General features: G+C 39.0%; 1 protein-coding gene across 9 annotated transcripts in view; it reads right to left on the bottom strand.

Annotated features, from left to right (window-relative positions):
* Ehbp1 (EH domain binding protein 1) overlaps positions 1-23975 on the bottom strand; it is a 264215-nt gene that overhangs the window by 96577 nt on the left and 143663 nt on the right. For all 9 annotated transcript variants that reach the window (XM_041668953.1, XM_041668960.1, XM_041668952.1 and 6 more), the window contains one exon: positions 22642-22825. In XM_041668953.1, the coding sequence (XP_041524887.1) occupies positions 22642-22825 (184 nt within the window). The remainder of the gene's footprint in view (positions 1-22641; positions 22826-23975) is intronic.

The following is a 23975-nucleotide window of genomic DNA, read 5'->3' as shown; positions in this document are numbered from 1 at the left end:
GATATACTATGGAATGTACAAACTGCTTTTCGGTTTGCCTGTGAATTAATAAAGTTTAAAAGAACTAAATAAATTTTTATTAAGGTTTTTGGAAATACCATAATCAGGAACTATTAAAAGGAAACAAAACATGATGATGATTGGCACATAGTCAAAATAGCTACAGGTCAGCTCTTCACACTAGAAACTTTTGTCTTGAATAATATTTGGACACAAAGTTTGTGAAAATTGAGTATATATTCCAGTAATAGTGTCTAGGCAGGAAATATCCTATTATTTTATATGTCAATATCCATAAAAGTTGTAAAAACACTTTCTTAGAGACATATGCTTACCTGTATGCAAAGCATATACAAATGCATTATTGTATATTGACCATATCATAAATGGAAACTTTCAGAGAGAATATAAAGATGAAATGAATAATATAAATGTTAATGGATTAGAAACCTTTTTTCTCATGATAAAAATAGAGAATGAAATATAGCAGATAACCATAAGTAGTTCAAGATCTCAAGGTCTACTTCTAAAGTGTGCTTTGTGTGGCTTGAATAGTTACTTCTCAGCTGACTGAGCTACTTCTCAAAAATACAGAAGTCAGAATTCAGAAAGCATAATATTGGCTGGCTCAGCAAATCAGGATCCTCCTCCCTGTGCCACGTAAGAAGGTTTGCTGCTCTCCACTTAGTAAAGCTCTATTCGCTGATGTCAACTGGAGTCATAAACTACTAACCATTTTCAACTTGCATTTTAAATAAAGGTAGAAAATTCTATTTTCAAGTTATCAAACTGTAAAGATTATAAAGACTTTTTAAAAATACAGATGACAAGGAACACTTTAGCAATAAAGTAAAATGATGGAAGTATGTTTGTAGTGTATTTTGTTGCTAACCCAACACCTATTTTCCTTTGGAAACAGGTAGGGTTTTGTGCTGCATGTGCTTTTTAACTCGCCTTCCAGGCAAAGACTGTGTAACAAAGCTGGGTGACAGTCCTGGCCAGTGTGAAAATTCTACGGGATTATGAATGTCAATACAAATGAAAATCACGTTCAAGCTCTTATTTACAGTTTTTAAAAAGCCAGTATGGTTTCAGATTCCACACTGCAGTAAATACTCTGAGGTACCACCATCGGTGACTGAAGAGTACTGACAACCACTGGAGGCAGAGAATCTACACAACTTGGTTTCTCACAGGTTTGCTGCAGTGTAGAATCTGAAACCATGAGTTTAAATTTTATTCCATCAGAACCTAGTGGCTCACCTTGTCCTTACAAACTTTGCTTCTCTTAGCTCTTAATAATTTTAATAGTATATAAAAATTGTTCACTTGGTAAATTATTTCTTGAATTGTACAGATCTTACACATGTTAACATAACATATAATGATATAATATTTAAAAATATTACCCTAATACCAGCCCTAACTCTTCAGAAAAGACTTCAGAAATACTGGAGAACCTCAAGTTCAAAGTGGCAGATCAGAGATTTTCCATTTTTGTTCAAAAGCAAAAATTTTACCATTGGTAATTAATCTTCTGTTTTTCAAGGATACAAAAATCAAATAGTCGTGAATGAGCAGCTTGTCAGTCATTTCTTCAAATAAAAATAGTATTTTCTGAAAAAGGCATCCCTGAGCATGCAGTCCATCACCCAGTGCTTTTCTGGGTCTCACAGCGCTGCTTCAGAGCACAGCAAAGCATGTGCTTCTCATTTTACCTCACAGAACAGTAGTGGCATGCATACACAAAAAGATCAAGACTTTAAAAGTCAGCAAGGTTAGCTGATTTATCAACACTCCCATAGGAGCCTGGCTTGAAAAGCAACAGCACGTGGCTATTTCGAAGATGGTCAGGGAAAGCATCTGCCCCAGGCTCCCTGTTGAAGGCTTGGAGGGTCTGCAGCTGGAGGCACAGCAGGAAGGTAACTGCATGGCCACGAGGGACGTGAGACCTAGTAGAGGTAGGGGTGTGCCTGAATGCCATGGCTTAGAAAGGTGTGTGGGGACCCTTCCAGCTTTGCTTTCTGTCCCATGCAGCCAACAGCCTTTCGCCCTTGCCCGCCTGCCTTGATCTGCTACCTTACCTCAGCCCCAAAGCAATGGAGCCAGCTGACCCGAGGACTCAAATCCCTCAGACTGGGAGCCAGACACACCTTCCCTTTGTTGCCTCAGGTATTCTGTCCAGCAACAAAAAATGGCTAATTCATCCATGGAGAACATGATGACCATGACTTTTGATCATGCTATGCACATGTTCGGTTAGCAAAAGGCAAGTCTTATCTCAGTCTCATTATGCAAATGGTCTTTCCATTTTCTTCAAAAACTCATCAGAGTTTTGTGGACCCTACTGATCACACTGGAAATCAGCTGACTAAGGGGATCGGCTCAGGGCAGATGCTGCGTGTTTTCCAACCATGTATTTATTTCCCATGGGATACTAAGCCCTGGACTAGGCTCCTCGAGCACAGGACCTGAGTGTGGATTCCCAGCAGGCACAGTGGTGCATATCAGCCCAGCAGCACAGTACAGCAGCAGCGTTACCGCTTTCCATCCTCATGATCACACACAGCTCTACGGAGAGCTGAGACGCAGTACCATATCAGTTTTGTATTATATATATATGCAATATTTACAACTTGAACCCTTGTGAGCTGGAAGTCTTCTGTACTCAAAGTTTTCAGAGAATGTTACTCCTTCAATGTACACATTGTACACCCCAAGAGTACTCTGAGGGCTGTCAGAGCTATCAGTGGAAAGAGCCAGGAACCATTCTTCTTTGTAAATCTTTACTAAATCTCCAAATACCACCTCAAAGATCTGAAAACTGCTAAGAAGGGAGGGAAAGATGAAAAAACAAAAACCCCTTCCATGGTCAGGAAATGTCTTTTGGTCACTATCGGGAAGAAACTGCGAGGACAACAGGAAAATACTCTTACAGCAGCAGCACTTGGTAATGCAGCTGCATGCTCTGTGCTGCCCTAAGAAACAGGTACCATTATTACCCTTATTTTACAAGCGAGTGCTCTGAGGATAGAGAGGGGAAATAGCATGCTCTGGTATTTAAAGGAGCTGCTGTGGTCTCTGTGATTGCACACAGAGTGCAGCTTACTCTGTGATCACAAGGTATCAAGTACCCCAGATTTGACCCAGGAGCCTTAAAACAATGCAGCGGACACAGAACTCAAAACCACTCTCCTAGACTGGAGATCTGAATTCTAGTGTGTTCCTAAGGTTATTGGGTAGTAGTGGGGCTTTGGAGACTGACTACAGGTCCTCAAGCATGCTAAGAAGGGGCACTACCACAGAGCTACAGCCCAGAGTAGGTTTTAGATAGTAAAACAATGAAGCAAAGGAAGAATTCGATTAAGATTCATTTAAAATACTAAACACAAGGAATACACATTATTAAAAGTGAGACCTAATTTATCAAAGTCTTACACTTTTAGACAGAGTCTGATAGAAGGCCTCCAGAGCCATTTTATCTCTCACATTTAAACCTGGTGTGCTTTTCAGTAATAAATTAAGTGGACCCAAATAACAAAGAAGTTTAATGGCTCTTCTCTTAAAACAAAAATAAAACAAAAAAACCTTGGGCTAGAGACATAGGAACACTGGCTGCTCTTCCAGCGGTCCTGAGTTCAATTCCCAGCAATCACATGGTGGCTCATAACCATCTACAATGAGATCTGGTGCCCTCTTTTGTCATGCAGACATATATGTAGGCAGAACACTGTCTACATAATAAACAAACAAACAAAGGTGCCATAAATAGCAATGTAGTATGCTAGTATTTTTTTCCTGATTTTTAATTTTATGTGTATGGGTGCTGTGGCTATGTGTATGCCTGTGCACCACTGTGGACCTGGCCTACAGAGGCCACCAGAAGGCAACAGAACCCCTGGGGCTGCAATTACAGATGGTTGTGAGCTAGGTAGGTGATGGGAATTGAACCTGGGTTCTCTGGATGAGCAGTCAGTGCTCTTAACTACTGAAACACCTCTCATGTAGTCAAAGGGGGGGGGGGGTGCTTAAACTCCCGATCCTCCTGCCTCCACCTTCTGAGTACTGGGATCACAGGCATGTGATACCACACCTATTATGCAATGTTCACAGGGAAACCCAGGGCTTTGTGCATGCCAGGTAAGCCATCTACAAACTGATCAACACTTCCCAGCTCCCATTTTTTCATTTAACAAAAATCTACTGACCATTCCTAAATGTGAGACTTGGCAATATAATGGCAGGGAAAACAAGTACCTGTATCATGGTGTTTATAATACTCACCAGTAAGAAAGAACTTAAAAGTGGCTAAAGATTTTATTTAAAAAATATGACATGATGTTTTAAAGTCATTTTAAAAGCTTCCCCAACAGGATTTGCACGTAAGCTTTACCCAATAGGTTTCCAAAGCTACTTAAAATTTTTTCTCTGTAAATATTTTATTTTTTTTTAAAAGAAAACAAACTATCTTTTTTCATTTTACAAACCAGTCCCGCTTCCCACTCCCTCCCCTCCTTCCATTCCCTTCACCTACTCTCCCTCCTTACCCCCATCTACTCCTCAGAGAAGGTAAGGCACATTGCTTTGGGGAAGGTCCAGTGCCCTCCCTACCATATCTAGGCAGAGCAAGGTATCCACTCAAAGAGAATAGGTTCCCAAAAAGCCAGTACAAGCAGTAGGGATAAATTCTGGTGCCCCTGCCAATGGTACCGCAGGCTGCCCCAGCCATACAACTGTCACCCACATTCAGAGAGTCTAGTTTGGGCCCATGCTGCTTCCTTGCCTGTCTGGCTGGAGTTGGTGAGCTCCCATTAGCTCAGGTAGACTGTTTCAGTGGATGAACCCATCATGGACTTGACCTTTTTGTTCATATTCTCACTCCTCCCATTCTTCAACTGGACTTTGGGAGCTCAGTCCAGTGCTCTGATGATGCGGGTCTCTGCCTCTGTTTCCATCAGTTGCTGGATGAAAGTGCTATGGTGATGTTTAAGATATTCATCAATCTGACTACAGGGCAAGGCCAGTTCGGGCCCCCTCTCCTCTATTGCTTAGGGTCTTAGCTGGGGTCATCATCGTGGATTCCTGGGAATTTTTCTAGTGCCAGATTTCTTGCTAGCTTCATATTGGCTCCCTCAATCAAAATATCTCTTACCTTGCTCTCATCTCTGTCCTTCCTCCATCTAGACTATCCTGTGCCCTCAAGTTCTCCTCCCCTTCCTCTTCTTAAAAACTTTTAAACTGTATTTATTCACTCATGTATGTCTAGAGGGGCAAGGATATGGCACTGTATATGTGGAGAACAATATTCCAGAACTGATTCTTTCCTTCCACCGTGTGAGTCTAGGAGTGGGGAGGGGGGAATTGAACTAAGATTGTCTGGTGGCTTTATGCACTTTTACTTACTGGGTCATCTCCAACTATTTTAAAATTTTCCTTAATGTCAAATTCACAAGGACTAAGTTTTAAGTAAATTAATTAGTTTATGATTTGTAGGATACAGTTTGTGAACTGAGTCACAGGTTCAAATACTGTATTAGTCATTATTTTGGCACAGCTCTATGATTTTCAATTAGTTTTGTCCTGGTACCTATAATTTCATACTTTTACAATAAATATGTAGCCAAATTAAACTTATACTTGAAAATATGCTGGTTTCCAGTATCACTTGGATAAAATGCAAATATACAAAATTTCATGGGCTCACCTTTAAAACACCTGACTCAGAAGGAAAGGAGTAGGTATGTGGATCATGTTTCATTTTTTAATATGTTTATTTTTCATGGTGCTGAGGATCAAATGTGGGGTCTTCCACAAGCTAAGCAAACATTCTGCCACTGAGCTAAGACTCCTAGCCCTACAGCTTACTTTTGCTAATGAGCATCTCCACTCTAATTCTGTAGGCCTTTGCTTCTTCTTACTTTTGCATGGGCATGCATGCTTGTGTACAGATGCCTAAGGGATATGCATGCGCATGTGGAAGCCAGAGGACAACCTTGCAAGTCTCAAAACACCTTGGCATGGAACCCATCAAGTATATGCTCAGCTGGTGGGCCAGAAATCTTGGGGGTCCATAGGGCTCCACCTCACAAATGTTGGAAACAGACATGTAGGACTCCAAGACTGGCTATTTTTTTTTATCCTAAATGGATGTTCTAGAGATCAAATTCAGGTCCTTATCAACTGAGTCATTTCTCCTGCCTTATATTTCCAATTTATGATTCCTAAGCACATTCAACTTTTAATAGCCAAAGAAATAATTCTGCTTTGACATAAAATTTCTGCACAGTTTCTAATCTTAAAAACATCTTTTAGTTCCTTTCTCTTGAAATTTTTTTTTGGAAAGGGAACCTAAGATCTGCTGGGACACTATAATCATAGTACTTGGTGGGGAGATGGTGAAGGCAGGAAGATCAGGAGTTCAAGGCCAGCCTTGGATACATGACTTTCAAAAATCCAAAGATCAAACAAAGGTAAAACCAAGAAGGGCAGCTCAAAGGCTTTAAAAATGCTGGCCATGCAGGCCTGACAACCCGAGTTCACTCTCTAGAATAGAGGCAGCAGAGTCTCCAGGAAGTTCAGAGGCCAGTTAGTCTAGAGCACGTAGCACAGGGGATGAAGAAAGAGAAATCTTGACTCAGAAAAAAAGACGAAGAATGGAAGAATGTGACAATCAGTGACCTCATAAAACTGTCCTTTGACATCCACAAATATACCACGGGACTTACATAGCTGTACTCACCCGTGTTCATATGCATGTGTACATACTCAATTAAAAAGTAATAAGCTAGCAAAGTCTATCCTAGCTTGTCTCATGAAGACCACTCAAGAATTTGAGACATTCTTTCCTTGACCTGTGAACAGCACTCAGCTCAAGTCTTTTGAGTTAAATGTTTAAAGCACATACACATGCGCACGCGTGCACACATGAGCTCAACAGAAATGTCCGCAGGCACGACCATGTGCCAGACACGGCTCTGGGCAATGGAGATGTGTCACTGACATGGAAAGTAAACCAAAATCCAGGCTTTGGCAACTGAAGAAGTGCATTTTTCAATTATACATGGAATCACATTCTAGATATTAATATCCAAGGCTATAAAACAATGCCCAATAAATTTAAAAGTAATATGAAATATACTTGCTAACCACAACCAGATTAAGAAACTAAGAAGAAAGGGGTATTTTTGTAAACTCCCAACAATGTGCATATGAGTAACAGTTCTAAATATCTCACAGCTCAAAAAAAAAATAGTATATTTCAATGAAATGGGGGGAACCATAAAATTTACAGTTAGAACAATGATACAGCAAGGACATATGGGTCACTTAGCCTCTCTATCTGAAAAGAACAAAGGCCAGGTGTCAATTAGCTTAGCTCCACCAAAGAAACCAAGAAAAAGAAGACTAAAGGTAAATGAAATAGAAACATAGAGAGGAAAAACCAATGAAAGTACAGTGAAGCTTATAAACCTCTAGCCAGACTGATTAGGGAGGAAAGAGCTACTGTAGCGATTAGGGCTTAGGGCAAAGTACAATGAAAAAACACTCAGACAGGGTTTTAATTCCACTGAGGCAAAACAAAAACAACAAAAATCCCAAAACTAAATGACTTATATCAGAAAGGACACTAGTAATATCACTATAGATTTTACAGGTTTTAAGAAGATAATGATAATGTCATTAGCAACTTCGTGCAATATATCTGACGATAAGATGAATGGGGAAAAGTCTGTGAAATATATAAACTCCAAAAGCTTTCAAGAAAACACACGAGCTGTGAATAAGTCCTTGTTTGATCTCCAATAACTATAAACAAAAACTACAATTTATAAAAAACATAACTAAAAACTCTAACAAAACACTTATAACTGTATCTACTAAGGGGAAACAACCTGTAGAAGACTTTTCCAAAATGAAGCTTCAGTCATACATGACTTCACTGGTAATTCTCCCAAAACATAAGTTTTGAAAAGATAACTTCGATTTTATACAAATAAAGAATGGCCACATTACAGTAGCCTACCCATGTAATCCCAGCACTTGGCAGGTTGAGAGAGGACCATACTGAGGTACATGGTGAATTCATATATATAAAGACAACAAACAAAAGTCACATAATAAACTGTGCTGGCCAGAATAAGTGGTACATTTTATATGCACTTAAAGAACAGTTTGCTTGAAATTGTATACCCAGCAAAAGTACCCTTCAGGAATAAAAGGGAAATCAAGAAAAACTCAGAAGAAAGAAAACTTAAGAGTTTATTGTCAACAGATTTATATCAAATAAATAAACAAAAAATAAAAAAGACTTGCTAGGTGATTGAGGGTGTTCTTGAACTCCTGATCCTCCTGCTCCCACCTCTGAGACACTAGGATGAGAGAAGCTCACTGCAATCAGGCTCATATATCAACCTGAACAGACCTACCCATTTCATTCTTCTGTTCCTCGTAATTTTCTCCAATGAAGCTTTCTAAATAACTTTCAGTTATTAATAATTGAAGCATAAAATTATTCCTTTGTTTGAAATGCTTCTCCATGCATTCTGCTTCTCTTTTCCAGCTCAGAGACTACTTATTACCACAAAGTACAATAGCTCACTTAGGGGCATCACGTGATCAGAAACCAGCACATGGGTGCGAGCCAGCCAGCAATTCCATGATGCATAAAACAGACCATGGATTGGACTTGGTTTTAAATTAAATCATCTGAAAAGTGAATCTATGACAAATTAATATTCCTTTAAAAAGAACTTATTTCATTTTTACATGCAATTAAGCAAAATATAATGTGGAAGGTGATTTTTCCATAGTAAGTGCTTTAAATGATTTTACATATATCAGCCAGAAATGAACCATGATCTTATCACACATACTGTTATTTTGGAGACATCATTTATTATTTTTTATTCAGAATCAAATAAAGGCCTTTGAAAATCATAGCTTCAAGTATTTTGGTCCCAAGTAAAACAAATTAAGATAACTGAGGAAAAAAATAGCTTTGTAAATACCATCTAGCAGTGATTCCCTCTTAATGGTATGCATTCAGTACCTGTATTTCTGAGTGTGTGATTCCCTCTTAATGGTATGCATTCAATACCCGTATTTCTGAGTGTGTGTCTTCTTTTAAAACTATGTCTTTGTGATATAAAATGGAAAAAAGTCAAGAAACAGTTTACTTAAAGAACAATGCCTTAAAAACTGAAGATAATTTCAACAGAATCACAAGGAAACTACAGGTTCCACTGGCTTTATTTCTCTCCTTCCATATTTTTTATATTTTAGAAACTATTTGTTTTCTTTTTCTTTTTCTCCTTCTACCCCAAGGCAAATACCCCTTGAAGGAACAATATATCAACCCTAGTCCCAAGGTTCAAATTGGGCTAAATATGCTGCTTTTTTTAATTGTGGAAAATGTGTGACTTTTTCCTATATTTAGCAATAGTCGGGCAGGAATCATCCTGAACTCAGCAAATGCAGGAACCAACGGAGAAGCACACTTAAAAGAAAAGGTTTAAAATGCTGCTATAAATCACGACTAAAATGCTCCCACTGTCTGAGGAATCGTACCACTGGACTAGTCTTGACGCCATGCAGCGAACGTCCATCAGTCGGTAGACAGCCCGACAACTACCATGAGCCAGGCTCTTGGTAAGGTTCTACCCTTTCTTTCTTGCTAAATTAAGTGCTGGTGTTTATGCTACTATCACCTGCAAACTACGATCACCTCAGATATTGCTGATTCTCCTCCACAGGATGGCATCTCTAATTCTTTTAAATCTATGCATCTTCCAAAAGAACTATTGTATTCAACTAAAGAAGACGTTCTCAATTCCAAAAAAACTGGGTTTTGAACAGATCTGATTATGAACTGCTTCTGCCACTGGCCCTTTTCTCTACACTAAATATAGCTTAAATCTATAATTTACTTCTGACACAAACTAGAAGATATTAACAGGAAGATTAAAGTAGGAACTGAAGTAAACTTAACTACGAAGATTTATGAGGTGAAGATAATTATTTTTTAAATGCCCATAACTCACTACAACTCAAATAAGGAAACACTTCCTTGTACATACTTATGTCCAGATTAAAAATGATACCTGCTGACTTAAGATGGGAACACTCAGTTAGTTTCACAGAACCAAGCAAGTCTACTGCTATTTCCATGGCTTTGTAGGAAAAGAAATCCTTCCCTAAAACACTGTGCTGTTGGCCGGACATGAAAGGCGGGATTCTGGGAAATCAGGCCGCTGTATTAATCCGGAGCTGCTGCTAACAGTACCTTGCTGCAGTTGACTATGTAAAATGATGCAGTACAAAGAACATATTTCTCAAAAAGACGTTTTAAAACATAGCTTGTGTTGGGACTAAAACATGCGGTCAAACATAAGCTGATAATCTTTTGTCAGTATATTTTATTATAAACTCCCAAAGTCAGATACACAAAATACTAGGCACTATTTAGAGAATTTCAAGGCAGTGAAAATGTATAGTGAGTTGTTCCGTGTACATCTGCTTTGCTCACTAAATTACATTTTCTGAATAAACAATTGCTGAGGAAATTTCTAGCCTCACTTTTTTATGTTTTTTGTTTTGGTAGTAGCTTAGCAGACTGAGTTATCTGGTCCTTAAGTTTCGATCTATTACTCAGTGAATAATATGATTCCCAAATATACTGAACACTATTACTCTAAAGCCTCCAATATCTATTATTTTAAATAAAAGAGTCTCTTGTTACCGTTATTACTTGGTTTTTTGTTTGTTTGTTTTTGTCTTTTTCAAGTGTAGTTAGTGTTGACTGTCTACTTGACAGGATCTGGTATGGTCCAGGAGATTTAGGCATATCTGTGAAGGATTACATTGATTAGGTTAGCCTCTGGACATGCCTTTAAGATGTCTTGATGAGGTTAAATGAGTACAAAGAACCACTCCGCATGTGTGTGGCACCATTACCTACAACTGGGTCCTGGACTGTGCCCAGTGGAGAAAGCTGGTGGAGCAGGAGCAATCACTGTCTCTGCTTCCTGACTGGATGCTTTATGACCAGTTGCCTCAAGCTCCTGTGACCAGACTTCCCTTCCTTAGTCGACTGCACTCAAACTATGTGCTAAAGTAACCCTTTTCTCTTCTAAAGCGCTTCTGTCAGGGCATTTTATACAGCACCAGAAAAATTAACCAAGACAGAAAATGACTGTCTGGTGAATCTGTCTTAAAATTTCTAATTGTTGGAAATGTAGTACATTTACCTGTAATATAAGGAATTACCAAACTTTGCCTCAGATTCTTTATTTGAACAGGAAACTGGATAAATGACAGTGACTTTGTTAAGAGTTGAGAAAAATCAGAGTAGACATTCAAGTCTGGGAGGAAAAGTAAGAGTTTCATTTTGGAAAAAAAAAATGTGAAGCAAGACAGGTGGGACCAGCAGGGGAGTGTAAATAGAAGAGAGTACTCTGGGAAGAGCAAGACAGGTGGGACCAGCAGGGGGGTGTAAATAGAAGAGAGTACTCTGGGAAGAGAGCAAGACAGGTGGGACCAGCAGGGGGGTGTAAATAGAAGAGAGTACTCTGGGAAGAGAGCAAGACAGGTGGGACCAGCAGGGGGGTGTAAATAGAAGAGAGTACTCTGGGAAGAGAGCAAGACAGGTGGGACCAGCAGGGGGGTGTAAATAGAAGAGAGTACTCTGGGAAGAGAGCAAGACAGGTGGGACCAGCAGGGGGGTGTAAATAGAAGAGAGTACTCTGGGAAGAGCAAGACAGGTGGGACCAGCAGGGGGGTGTAAATAGAAGAGAATACTCCTGTAAGAGCAAGAGAACAAGGAAAGGAGGACACCGGGGTCAGTCCCCAGCCAGTCACAGATTACGAAGGAAAGAAAGGTATACAGAAACAGAGGAAGATAAGAGCCTAGAGGCAAACGATAGTTGGGATAAATTTAAGTTCAGGAAAGCTGTCATGAAACAAGGCTAGTTAAGGCCGGGCATATATAACTAAGAATAAGTCTCCCCTTGAGATTTGTTTGGGAGCTAGGGGGTGGGCCTCCCAAAAAAACCATAAGAGTAAAACATCACACAACATTTCGGTGCCCAACGTGGGGCTCAAATATCTATCTAGGGCCTGAGAAAGCTGGAGATAAAAAGTATACGGCTCCTTTTTAGAGGCGGCGGTGTTCAGCGGGCAGCACTAACTAGAAACTAGAAACAGCAAGCTAAGTAAAAATGGCTTGGGGCAGCACAGGTACAGGCTTCCAGAGCTAGACATGTTTAAAGCAGTTCCCAGTCGTGAACCTCTGACAGGCCACAAGCTTTAGGCTTGGTTTTCACAACCTGCTACAGTATGTGGAGGATGCAGGTCACAGAAGGCTAAAAGATACGCAGTAAAAGAGGTCCAGACAAAAACCCTCTAGACAGGTTCCAGTGTGTTTACAATGTGCATAGGCTTAAGAAAGGAAGGAAGGAAGGAAGGAAGGAAGGAAGGAAGGAAGGAAATGAGTTTAGGTAGTCATAGAAAGAAAGAGATTAAAAATAATAGTAAAGTCTTTAAAGAGGCAGTAAAAGTAAGTGAAAGAAAGAAGCCACATAAAGATGGGAAACACATAGGGAGTCTGGATCCTATATAGGATTGTGTTGATTTTGAATTTTTTGATTGCTAAAAAGCAAAGGACAGCAAATACCTGGAACTGAAAGAGGGGCTGTGGACATAAACCAGCTTAGATACTTTAAGAATCCCTCAACTTTAAAAAAAGTAAAAAATACATTTGTCAAATGGAAACAATAAATGCTTTGAAGGAGCGGTTTTGTTTTTGTTTCCACAGGAAGCAAGAGGCTGTGGATTCATACAAGGTTGATTTGGATCTGGTCTGACCAAGGGAAGAGCTCCTGAATCTTGACAGGTGATATCAGTAAAGGCTATAACTGGTCTTCCCAGGACTTAGCTAATTTCTCAGATTTTCTCCCTGGGGCCCTAAAAATACTTTGCCCACATTCAGCAGGAAGCCGTCTAGAGAACACGACATCCACATTCCCAAGAGAAAAGGGGGTGTGGGTGGTCTTCGGTTATATTGTGGGTCATGAATGTTGTTAGAATTTGGGGGGATATAGAAATATAGGAATACCAGGATAAAAAGACACACTACTAATCTCAGATACTCTGCACTGGCATGGACTTTGGTAAATGGGTACAAATTCGAAGTCATTTTGTTACACTGTATATGTTTTTTACTCTTGTTTAAAGGACTTTTGTATACTGATACAAATTTAAAGTAATTTTTGTTACAACACACTGTATATGTTTCTACTCTTGTTTAAAGGATTTTGTATATTGATACAAATTAAAGGTTATTTTTGTTACAATATATTGTATTTTTGCTCTTGTTTGAGAGTTTTTTTTACCTATGCAGTTCTATTAAAAATATAAGGTAAAATTCTAGGTTTTGAAAACTATTATTACAAATTATTTAGGATAATCAAGAAACACAGATCAGTAGTTAGTCATATAATAATCAAATTTGTAGATATGTTAGGTATGTTTTCCAGATCACATAGAGATATATTTTGATAGATAGATGGTCTCCAACCCTTTCAAAGACCTACAGAATATGGCATTTAAAATTTTTTGTTCATTTAGGATTTTTCATGACAATGAGATACATGTGCTTCTGGCAGCACCAATTTACTTCAGAGATGATGGGCATAAAAGAAACTCCTTATGGAGTTTGCTATCACTGTGGCAAAATTAGCCATTTGGGCAAAAAGCTGCTCTTGCTTGCACTGCTTGACAGTATGTTGTATAAAATGGACCCACAGGAAAGAGACCAGTGAACTTTGCTGGACTAAACAAGGCAGGATGGTCCATCAGGGTTCCTGCTTCCCAGAAGAAACTGTCAAACATTCTGTAGGACAGAGGAAAATGATTGACAAATTTTGCCAATCTAGGCAGGCCAGTCTTTGAAAATTTCCTCCTTCACTGAAAAGTCTACTCGATACAATGGGCTGAAGATGGATGCCCCAACATTGCAGAGGAACTTTGGGTGACTGTCCAGGCAGTCAGATGTCTCTGTTATTTCTAGAGTTATTGGTAATCATTTGCAATGTACTTATTTCTTACTTAAATCTTATTAATGTCTCTGATGGAGTTGAAGATTAGATAGTCATAGTTGCAGTTTTTCTTAGATATGAGAGAAAATAAATTAGCTATAAAATTTTAGGTTTATTAAGATAAGAGAGATTATGGAGTACTTTCTTTAAATTTACCAGAAACAAAAGAATTGGAATTCAGTACACTGTGAACATAATCTTTACTTGATGTTATTATATACAGCCGTATTATGTTAAAGTCAAAACTTTTCATGTTTGTTTAGAAAGAAAAAAAGGAGAAATGTTGGGGAATAATATTTTCAGGTGTGTGATTTTTGTTCATGCTGCATTTTTAAACTCTGTGAAGCTGTGTTACTTTGTCTAAAACACCTGATCATCATAATAAAGAGCTAGAAATGCTGACTTTTTATTTGTATGCTTGTTTGTTTTGTTTTTCAAGACAGAGTTTCTCTGTATAACAGTCCCAGTTATCCTGGAACTCATTTTGTAGACCAGGCTGGCCTCGAACTCACAGAGATCCGCCTGCCTCTGCCTCCCAAGTGCTGGGATTAAAGGCGTGCGCCACTAGAGACCAGTGAGAAATGCTGACTTGTATATCCAGTGTTTAATACAACACTGGCATATTGTGAGTATACCATAACTTTCATTTATAGTAAAAGCCTCATAGTATTAAATTTACTATATTAAACATCTTTAAGCATGTGGTTCAATATTTAAAACATTTTTGAATGAGTAAACTCAATCCAATTAACTTCAAACTAGAAATTTCTGAATAACTCTTGATTTTTACTCTCTCCTTTAGCCCATCCAAACTAATCTTTAGTTGTGGTGCCTATTAATAGCATTTATTCTTTCCTTCCATCTATACCACATTTTGTTTTGACATAGGGTTCCACATATCTCGGGTAGACCTTCAACTTGCTAGACAGCCTTAAACTCTCATCTTTCTGTCTCTACTCCCTGAGTGTTAGGATTAGCAGCAAAGTCAGTTTGTGCAGTGCTGGGGATCAAACTCAGATCTCCAAACATGAGACAGACACTCTACCACCTGAGCAAAGTCCTCAGCTCCCAGCTTTACTCTGCCATGCCATGATTTCATGTGATTTCTGGCCTGGGATATTGTCAAAGTCTCTTGTCTATAGCCCTGTCTTCAGTTTCTTCATTCTATTTTTACATACTGTCTTTAAAGTTCTCATTCTACTGAAATCCAATCATGGTTTTTATTTATCAAAAGGAAACCAAAGATGGGCAAGGCTGAACCTGAAAATGAAATGAGTGAGCCAAGGTTCTGGAGGCATGGCTCTCATAAATTTATTGTGGCCTCAGGTAACGATGTGAAACATCACAGTGAAGCTGAAGCTGATGACAGACAAGGAGAGGAGGAGGGCAAAGGCAATGCAGTTGGAAATGTTCAGTCTGTTCTGAAACGTTGCTGTATAGGAGTGCTGCTCAGGGCCCACTCCGCTTCTATAGTGGTGATGACGGAATTTACATTCAGCAAAACTAACTTCCTGTGCGGCTCTGTGAGTTCACAAAGGTGTCCAGACATCTACTAACCTCTACTAAAGTCAAGCTCAACAGGGCCTTCTTTCTATAATTCAACTTGTGACTGCGCTGGACAATACACTGCTTTTCAATTTACATGAAAGAGAATCCTGACCCATTCAATTAGATGACTCGAGTCTTTGGATTGTTACTTCCTTGGGACACTGTACTATAAATTAATACATGCTGGGCATTACATACAGGTGTAATCCCAGCCCCTGAATGCTGGGTTGGGAAGATCTCAAGTTCTAAGACATTCTGAGTTCTATAGTGAGACCCTGTCTCTGAATAAACAAACAAGCAAATAAATAAAGATGAAAAGACTTAAAAGCAAACATTCCCTGACAAAAAGCAAAGCCCAGCTACATTTCTAAAATGAATGAATTACTCTGCAGCAGCATCTGGTGGCAGTGCTGGAAAACTAGCCTCAACACTTTTACCGAAACTACCGTATCACTTCCCCAATCTCTAAGGATTGGACATTATATGTGGCACATAGAAGCAATTACTTCTGGAGCTTGAAAAGCCATTTAGGTATGAAAATGGACCCTAACTGTGGAGTTTACTCTTAAATATATCTGTATTTACTGTAAAGTAATGCCACAAATCTACTTATTAAAGTTTAATATTTTTTAAAATTTATATTCTCAAAGAATTTACTTGCAAATATTTTCAGGTTGGTCTCATTTTCAGTAAGATCATTATTAGAAAACTTTAGCTTTAATTTTTAAATCATAAAATTTTTAAAGGACAGAACAATTCCTGGTTAAGATCTAATGAAATGATCTGGCTACAAGCAGGTTTGCAAAGAAAATGCCCACACATCATTAATGATAATAGTGTTAATGGAGCCAACACGCAGTGTATGTACTATTAATCCTCAGATTACAACTCATAATCCAGGTATTAGGGTTTATATGTTCCACAGCAGCTTGGCCGTCTCTACAGTAAAAGAACACCTATTACTGACAAAATTGTGTCCTAACCTCGTGGTTAACAGCTGTGACTATAGATAGTAACAGGACTACATAATAATTGACACTCCCCAGTTGCTGCACTAACTCAAACTGTACTATGACTCTTTCTCCAAGTTTAAGCATGTCAGGCGTGTGCTTCAAGCCTTGCAAGTTAGGAATCATTTAAAATAATAAAAAAAGGACTAAAGAATTAAGCTTAAATGTTAAATAAACATAAGTACTTTGCAGAATTGACTACAAGAGTTCACACTGATTGTAAATGTTTTCCTCATCAGTACATAAAATAGTAAAACTTAAAATTTTTGTTATTTACAGTTCATATCCTGTTTTAATTTATTCTTGACCCACAGGTTACTTAAAATGTAAATATTTCAAATAGATAGGCTTGTCTTAATTATTGTTTTGTTATTGATTTCAACACTAATTTTGCTATAAGTGGATTTCAAGATTAATTCTGAACACTTGCTTTAGAGGTCAAGGTGGAGACACTTAGTAAACAAACTCTGTAGCTATAAAATACAGTATTTTAGGAGGTCAAAATTACTAACTGAATCTTCACACCTTATTGCTTGTTTTTATCAAAATATGATAAGTCTTTTAACTTTTTATGTACGTTTGCTTTAGATGTAAATAAATTAGAATTTAAAAAATCTGTATCAATCATTTTTAGTGAGGCATTCGGTTCACACTAGTAACTGAATTAATTACTGAGTTTAAAAGTGCTACAGTATTTCATTTTTCCAAAGATTTCAGCTATTCTATGTCATTCTCCCCTTTGGGGAGTTCTTTGTTACATTTTAAAAGCATCTATCCTTCATTCTCTCTTCTGTGTAGAAGTAATGTATTATGTTCTTGATGCCCTAAAACCCACAACACAGTTAGCTACCCAATATCCAAGCAGCAGCTGACGTCTAACATCTCAGTAATACATGGCCCTTAGATTACTAGTATTGGGTAATATTGCTAATATTCACTTGCACGCCCACACTGGCCTGTGAAAATAATCACCAAACTGTCTCTTCTGAGAGTCAGCAATGCTCCTTTCACGCCACTCTTCCTCTCCTACCTTTAGACTGTAAGATTTTATTGACCAATCTGCTTCTGAATTTATTTTATTGAGTCAAGAGACTATAATCTTTCATCCATTTAAAAGTTATTTGTTCCTCCAATGTCATTTTTGCTCTACTCTTTATTATCGTAGATTGATTGCAACTGGAGGCACTGAGATGGCTCGGTGAGTAAAGGTGCTTGCACGGGAGCCTCATGACCTCAGTACAGTCTCCAAAACCCAGGTAAAGATGGTGAGACCTGATTTCTCTGGCCTATGTGAATGCTCTCATGTGCACACACATGCATGCACACCAGCATACACCAGGGATTTTTCCATTGAAAACCACACTGTTTCAAAAGCTCTCAACATTTTTCCAATCTTTTTGACATTCTTTCCAAGTACAACTCTGTTCTGCACTTTTCTTCTACAATATTTTAGAGCAGATCCCAGAATCCTATCATTTCAATAGTCAATAATTTATTATGTATTTATAAGAGACAAGCAGTCTCATTTTGTCAAGCTATACATCTGCTGGGTGAATCTACCCAACTCTCCTTAGGAGCCTCCCATTCTGCACTGTGTTCTTCTCTACTCACCAGCATTTCTTGTGAACTGGCAGCTAGTTGCCGCAGCCAGCAGTTTCTAAATCCTAGTTAAATCCTCTGGCAAGAATACTTCCAGGTAGCCGGGCGGTGGTGGAGCACGCCTTTAATCCCAGCACTCGGGAGGCGGAGGCAGGCGGATCTCTGGGAGTTCAAGACCAGCCTGGTCTACAAGAGCTAGTTCCAGGACAGGCTCCAAAACCACAGAGAAACCCTGTCTCGAAAAACCAAAAAAAAGAATACTTCCAGGTTGTTTATGTACTGTCTGTTATGGTCAGACTGGCTGTCCAATTCTTAATGGTATTAAGACTGATCATTATGGTTGCCTACTGGCAGCCTGATTCATTGGTATGTTTTATAAAATTTTAGCCTGATAGGTTTAACAGCCATGCCAATTAGTGTTAGATATACTAACTCATCAGGAATTATAAAGGAGTATGTTTTCTAATGAAATAATTTCTTTCTGTATTTCAGTCAGAATTCTTGTACTGAAAAAAACTTTCCTTCATGAATTACTTAATTATCTTGAAATACAGTTAACAAAGGAAAATCAGGAAAAAAAGCCCAGCATTTTCCTTTCATTATTAACACGGTAAATGAGCTAAGGTCCTATTGACTATCAAAGGCAATTTTATACTACCATTAATTCATGAATTTTAATATATTTGGTGTTTTAAATCCCTTCAGATACTTTTTCTGTAAATATTCTTGCCTGTTTTTAATGTTATGAAAGCTATTAAAATTTTTTCTTATACTAATATGCATGCCTTTGAAAGTCAAACCCATTATTTAGAATGTCTAGATGGAAATCTCAACTCTATTCACTTTGTCTCAATATATACCTACCTAAAGCCTCAAGTCTTTCTCCAGAGAGAAAATTCTATTTCTTTGATAAATACTTTCCTAACCTGTCCTCATATGTATAAGCCTAGACAGAGGATGCATGTCCTGACTCTACCTTGCTTTTTTTATTTGTCCTTCTAAAATTTCTACCTCAATTTTCACCTTGAATTCTAAAGAAAATCTTTCAAAGGTGCATGCTGGTCAGCACCTGCCATGCTCAGTGACCGCAGACCACAAGCTCTGGCCTCATCACCTCCCGGCTACGCTATCAGCTCCCACAACTTAAGGGCTCTTTCTCTACCTCCAAGAACTCCTTCCTATTCTGAAATTGTTATACTTTTCACAAATTTTAAAATCAAAGAAAGGTTACTATATAATAAAGGCCTTGTTATTTATCTAGAGCCAAATAAAATTAGTATTTTAACTCACATCGTCACTTTTTGTGATGACTACCTCTTTCATTTGTCAACGATCAATCAAATCACTCTTTATAATTTAATACTTGTTTCAAGTACTCTTTTGTTTCTATAAAGTTTCATGTCCCCAACTAAAAAAAAAAAAACACATGGTCAAGTGAGAGCAAGCATTACTTCTGGAGGCAGGAACCCTTTAGGGCGCATTACTGTTGATAAATAGGCAAGAATCTTGTTCTTTGACGGCAAAAATTTTTAAACTTTTTTTTTCTTTGTGAAATCAAAGTAATCACTCATTTTCAGGTCCTTGAAAGACAGCAGAATGAACATTTCTTTAAGAATGAAGTATGTACTACCAAATTTTATGAATGCTAACTCTTTAGTTTGTTCATCTGTCAAGTCTGTACTTTCATGACCTTCAAAGTTTCCTACACCATAGTTTTGTTGCTTAGCTTCCTCTTTTGACTCACCCAAGGCTGGGACCTGCTGTGCACTCCGCATCTTTTGTTTGGTGTGCTTGTTATATTACAGGGTAATTTATCAACGTTAGGAGTTGAAAAGGACAATGTCATTGTTTATGTAACTCCACGAAACTGCTGCAGATCCCGTCCTCTTCCTCATGTAATAAAGAATAAACTCATCGCTGATTCTTTTGCATTTATCACCAGCACTGTACCCTAAAATTGTCATGCCACACAGAATTAGTGCCATTTGTCCTTTCCTGTTAGCTTAATCTTTATAAGGGTACTTAGTAAATATGCTGAATTTGTCATTTATCACTGAAACCCATAGTAATAATGTTTTACCTTATTCATATGCTTTTTCTGTACAGGGAATTTTTGTATATAAAGAGAAAATAGTAACTTAATCTTCACTAGCTGGGAAACTTTAAGGATCTTAGTTTGGTTACTTTAGTTGATCTAAAAGAGCAACTTTCCAAATATCACAATTTATACATTGTATTTCTCCTGGGGCTTCTTTAAAAAAAATAGCATTTTTATCTTTCTGTTAAACTCAGTGAGAAAATTCTCAATGATGTTCTTGATGCTGGGTTGCTGGTTCTTTGAGACTGTAAGGATGTATTAGCACTGAGGCACAATTATCAGATGTTTTATCTGGAGCTGGATATGGTGGCACCTGCCTATAACCCAGCAATCAGGAGGCTGAAGTAGGAGGGTCATGAGTTCAAAGCCAGCCTGAGCTACACGGTTGAGCCCCTATGCCAAAAACTTAATGTAGTGAAACAAAAACCAGATTATGTTGCAGTCATGCTCCAGGACTAGAAGGGAGGCAGGTTAACCCGGAGCCTGGAGTAAGACTACAGGAGGCGGTCACACACTGTGACGCACAGGGCAAGTTTACACCTGTAGTTCTCTAACAGGAAGTCTCCAAGCTTTGTGCCATAGGCGTCTCCTGTCCTGCCCTCTCTGAGCCACACAGTATGCATGTCCAAAAATGTGTTGAAATTGATCGTTCTATGTGCCAGTGAGGTTTTCAGGTGATCTCTCAATTCTCTCACTAGTACAGCTTATGGTCTGAAAATTAACAGATCTTTCAACTTCAGTACCTTTCGTTTATCTTATTTATGTTGAAAAGATCTCATGTAGCTCAGGCTGGCCTCAAACTCACTGCCTCCTAAGGACAAAATTACAGACACGCACCTCCACACAGTTTCAACATATATATTCTATGTTCTAGTCTTTGTCTGTCGGGGGTGGTACATTATTTACCCCGTGTACATGTCCAAGGCAAATCAAGGCTAAAGAACAGGTGGCAAACACAAACCCCACGAGAGCGGTGCTGAAAAAGGAATTCAAGTCAGTTTCATGGCCAGACGCCTTAAATGATCATGGTCCCACACACCCAGCTAGTGAAAATGCCAAGTTCTACTCTTGTCTCTATTGGCACCTTGCATTTTATCTCTGGGATCGTATCTATCTTGGTTTTTTTTGCATAACAATCTAAGACAATTAGTTAATACAATAACAACAATACATATACCCATGGACAAAAGTTAACCTGGAAAAATTTGCCAACTAACTTTCAACCTTATGAAAGATACCAAACTGTTTTATAAATTGCTTCTAGTCCTGGATAACCAAACTGTTTTATAAATTGCTCCAACAGTGTTTTACATTTCCATGTAATTAATGTACATAAAATTTCTTCAAGAGAGACAGTAAGTTCTAACATAAGTAAAAGAAACAATGTTGAAATTCTTCAACAAAGCACTTACTGCAATGAAACCCTATTCATAGTACATCTGACATGGGTGGTTTCTCCCCCTTCCTTTACATTAGTATAGGCTACTCGTCTGAGGCTGCTTTCAAGTCTCCTTCAAAGACCCAATTCTACTTATAGACTAGCTCAGTGGATGAGTATGCAAAGTACCACAGGCTCAATCACAAGCTAATTAGACAAACAAACAAGCAAAACAGTATACAATGCATAATGCAAAACCATCAGTTTACAGACACATAACTCAGTGAAGTATAATAAATTTACCTAAATTTTACATTTATTCACTAATTTACTGTTTATATGTGTACATGTGTGAGCTTGTTCATGTGGAGTGATGTGTGTGTGTGTACTTAAGTGTGTACACACATGTATATTCACATATATGAAAGTCAGAGAACTATCTTGAATGTAGTCTTCTGGTGCCGTACACTTTTTTATTCTTTTTATGTATGAGAGAGGGTCTTACTATATACCCCTGACTGCCTATGAACTCAGAGATCCACTTGCCTCTGCCTCCAAAGTGCTGGGATTAAAGGTGTGCCATCATGCTAGGCTAAAATTGCTATTTTGCTTTGCATTGTTGCTGTTGTCTTTAAGACAGAGTTTCACCCATTAGGCTAGGTTGTCTGCCCAGCAAAGCCCAAGGGTACGCTTTGTCTCCACCTCCCTGGCGACGAGATCACAAATATGCCACCATACCCAGCTTGTGTACAAACTCAAGTTCTCATGCCTGTACACCAGCACTACTAAATGAGCATCTTCCCAGACCCAAGGTTTACTTTTAAATCACCAAAGTGACCTTTAAAAATCATGTAGCAGTAGCTTTCATTACTCGGAAGCAGACTGTGTGAAGGAGTAAACATCAGCAGACGTTACCTTGGGAGAAGTGGAGCGCTCCCTCCCAGTAGGAACGACCTGGCTTTCGCTGACTCTGGGCTTGGCTGGGAGGGTTGGCGGGGCTGGGGCCTTTCTTTTCACTCTCCTTTCAGCCTCCCCTTCTGGAACTGCAGTGACCAAATTGTTTGGAGAAGTTGGCTTGGGCTCATAAAAAGGATTGGATCTAAATGAAAGCAAAATTATCATTAAATTTCTCTCAAAAACAGTTCATTTCCACCTAAAGTAATAAAAAAAAAGTTCTGAAAATTGCATTCCCAAATAAACCCAAATCAGTGAAACCTAAAAGTTTGAAATAATGACTTTTATCTTCTGGGCCATTTCAATCCAGATTTAGAAAAGATTTAAAAAAAAAACCAAAAAAACAAACAAGCAAACCCAGGCAAGGACTTGATTCAAGATGGTGATGGCGGCAGTCACCAGCACTCTAAGGATCCAGCCTGAGAGACCCACAGGGGCTATGAGGGGAGATGCACAGTCACCAGAACAACTTAAGAAGGGCAGGTCTCATGGGAAGATGCTTTGAAAAAGTGGTCTCGTGAAATCTGAGACAATGATGGGGACTGCAGAGGATGGGGGAGCACGACATTGTTGAGGGGGCCTGTACCCGGCCTGCCTGGAGGCACTGCTGCTCCAGGCATGATGGTCATGTCTGATAGTGGGGTGGCCAGCTCTGAAGGCTGGGATCTTTGCAGCAGCCTGGGGCTCTTGCAGACTCTGCCCCATTACAAGGTCACCCTGACTCTGGACAACAAGAAGATGCGTGAGATGGGTCTCAGCAACAGTCTGTTCCAGAAACCAGAAACCTTGAACCTGACCAATGACTCATTGCAATAAGTATTTGCATGCAAAGATGTATGGGCAAAAAAACATATATACTGTGTGACGCACAGCAGTCTGCAATGCTACTTTGATGGATGAATGTGCACTGGAGAGGAAGGAAAGAGGGCAGAGCGGAGCAGCGTGTGCAGTAGAGAGAGTGGCTGTGGACGATGCCGAGTGTTGCCAGCAGGGGTGGAGTGTAGCTGCCTGCAGCCCATGCAGGATCTGGCCCTGAGCAACAAGACATCTGAGATGAAGCACCCTTGAAAGACCTCCATGGTCTGTGCTGCTGCCAGAGGCCAAGCTGGTGTTCATGGTCCATTGTGCACCCGGGGGCCATGCTAGTGTCTACGGTCCATGCTGCCTCTGCAGGCCATGATAATGCAGGCCTGTGGTCCATGTTGTCGAGGGACCCATGCTCCTGATAGAGGCCATGTTGATGTCTGTAATCTTTGCTGCCACCTGAGACCATGTTGATGATCATGGTCCATGTT

This window comes from Microtus oregoni, unplaced genomic scaffold, assembly GCF_018167655.1.
Source record: "Microtus oregoni isolate MIOR12 unplaced genomic scaffold, Mior012 000019F_ref0000042, whole genome shotgun sequence".
Taxonomy (NCBI): domain Eukaryota; kingdom Metazoa; phylum Chordata; class Mammalia; order Rodentia; family Cricetidae; genus Microtus; species Microtus oregoni.
The sequence above is the reverse complement of the archived record's forward strand: the minus strand, read 5'-3'. Positions and strand labels throughout refer to the sequence as shown.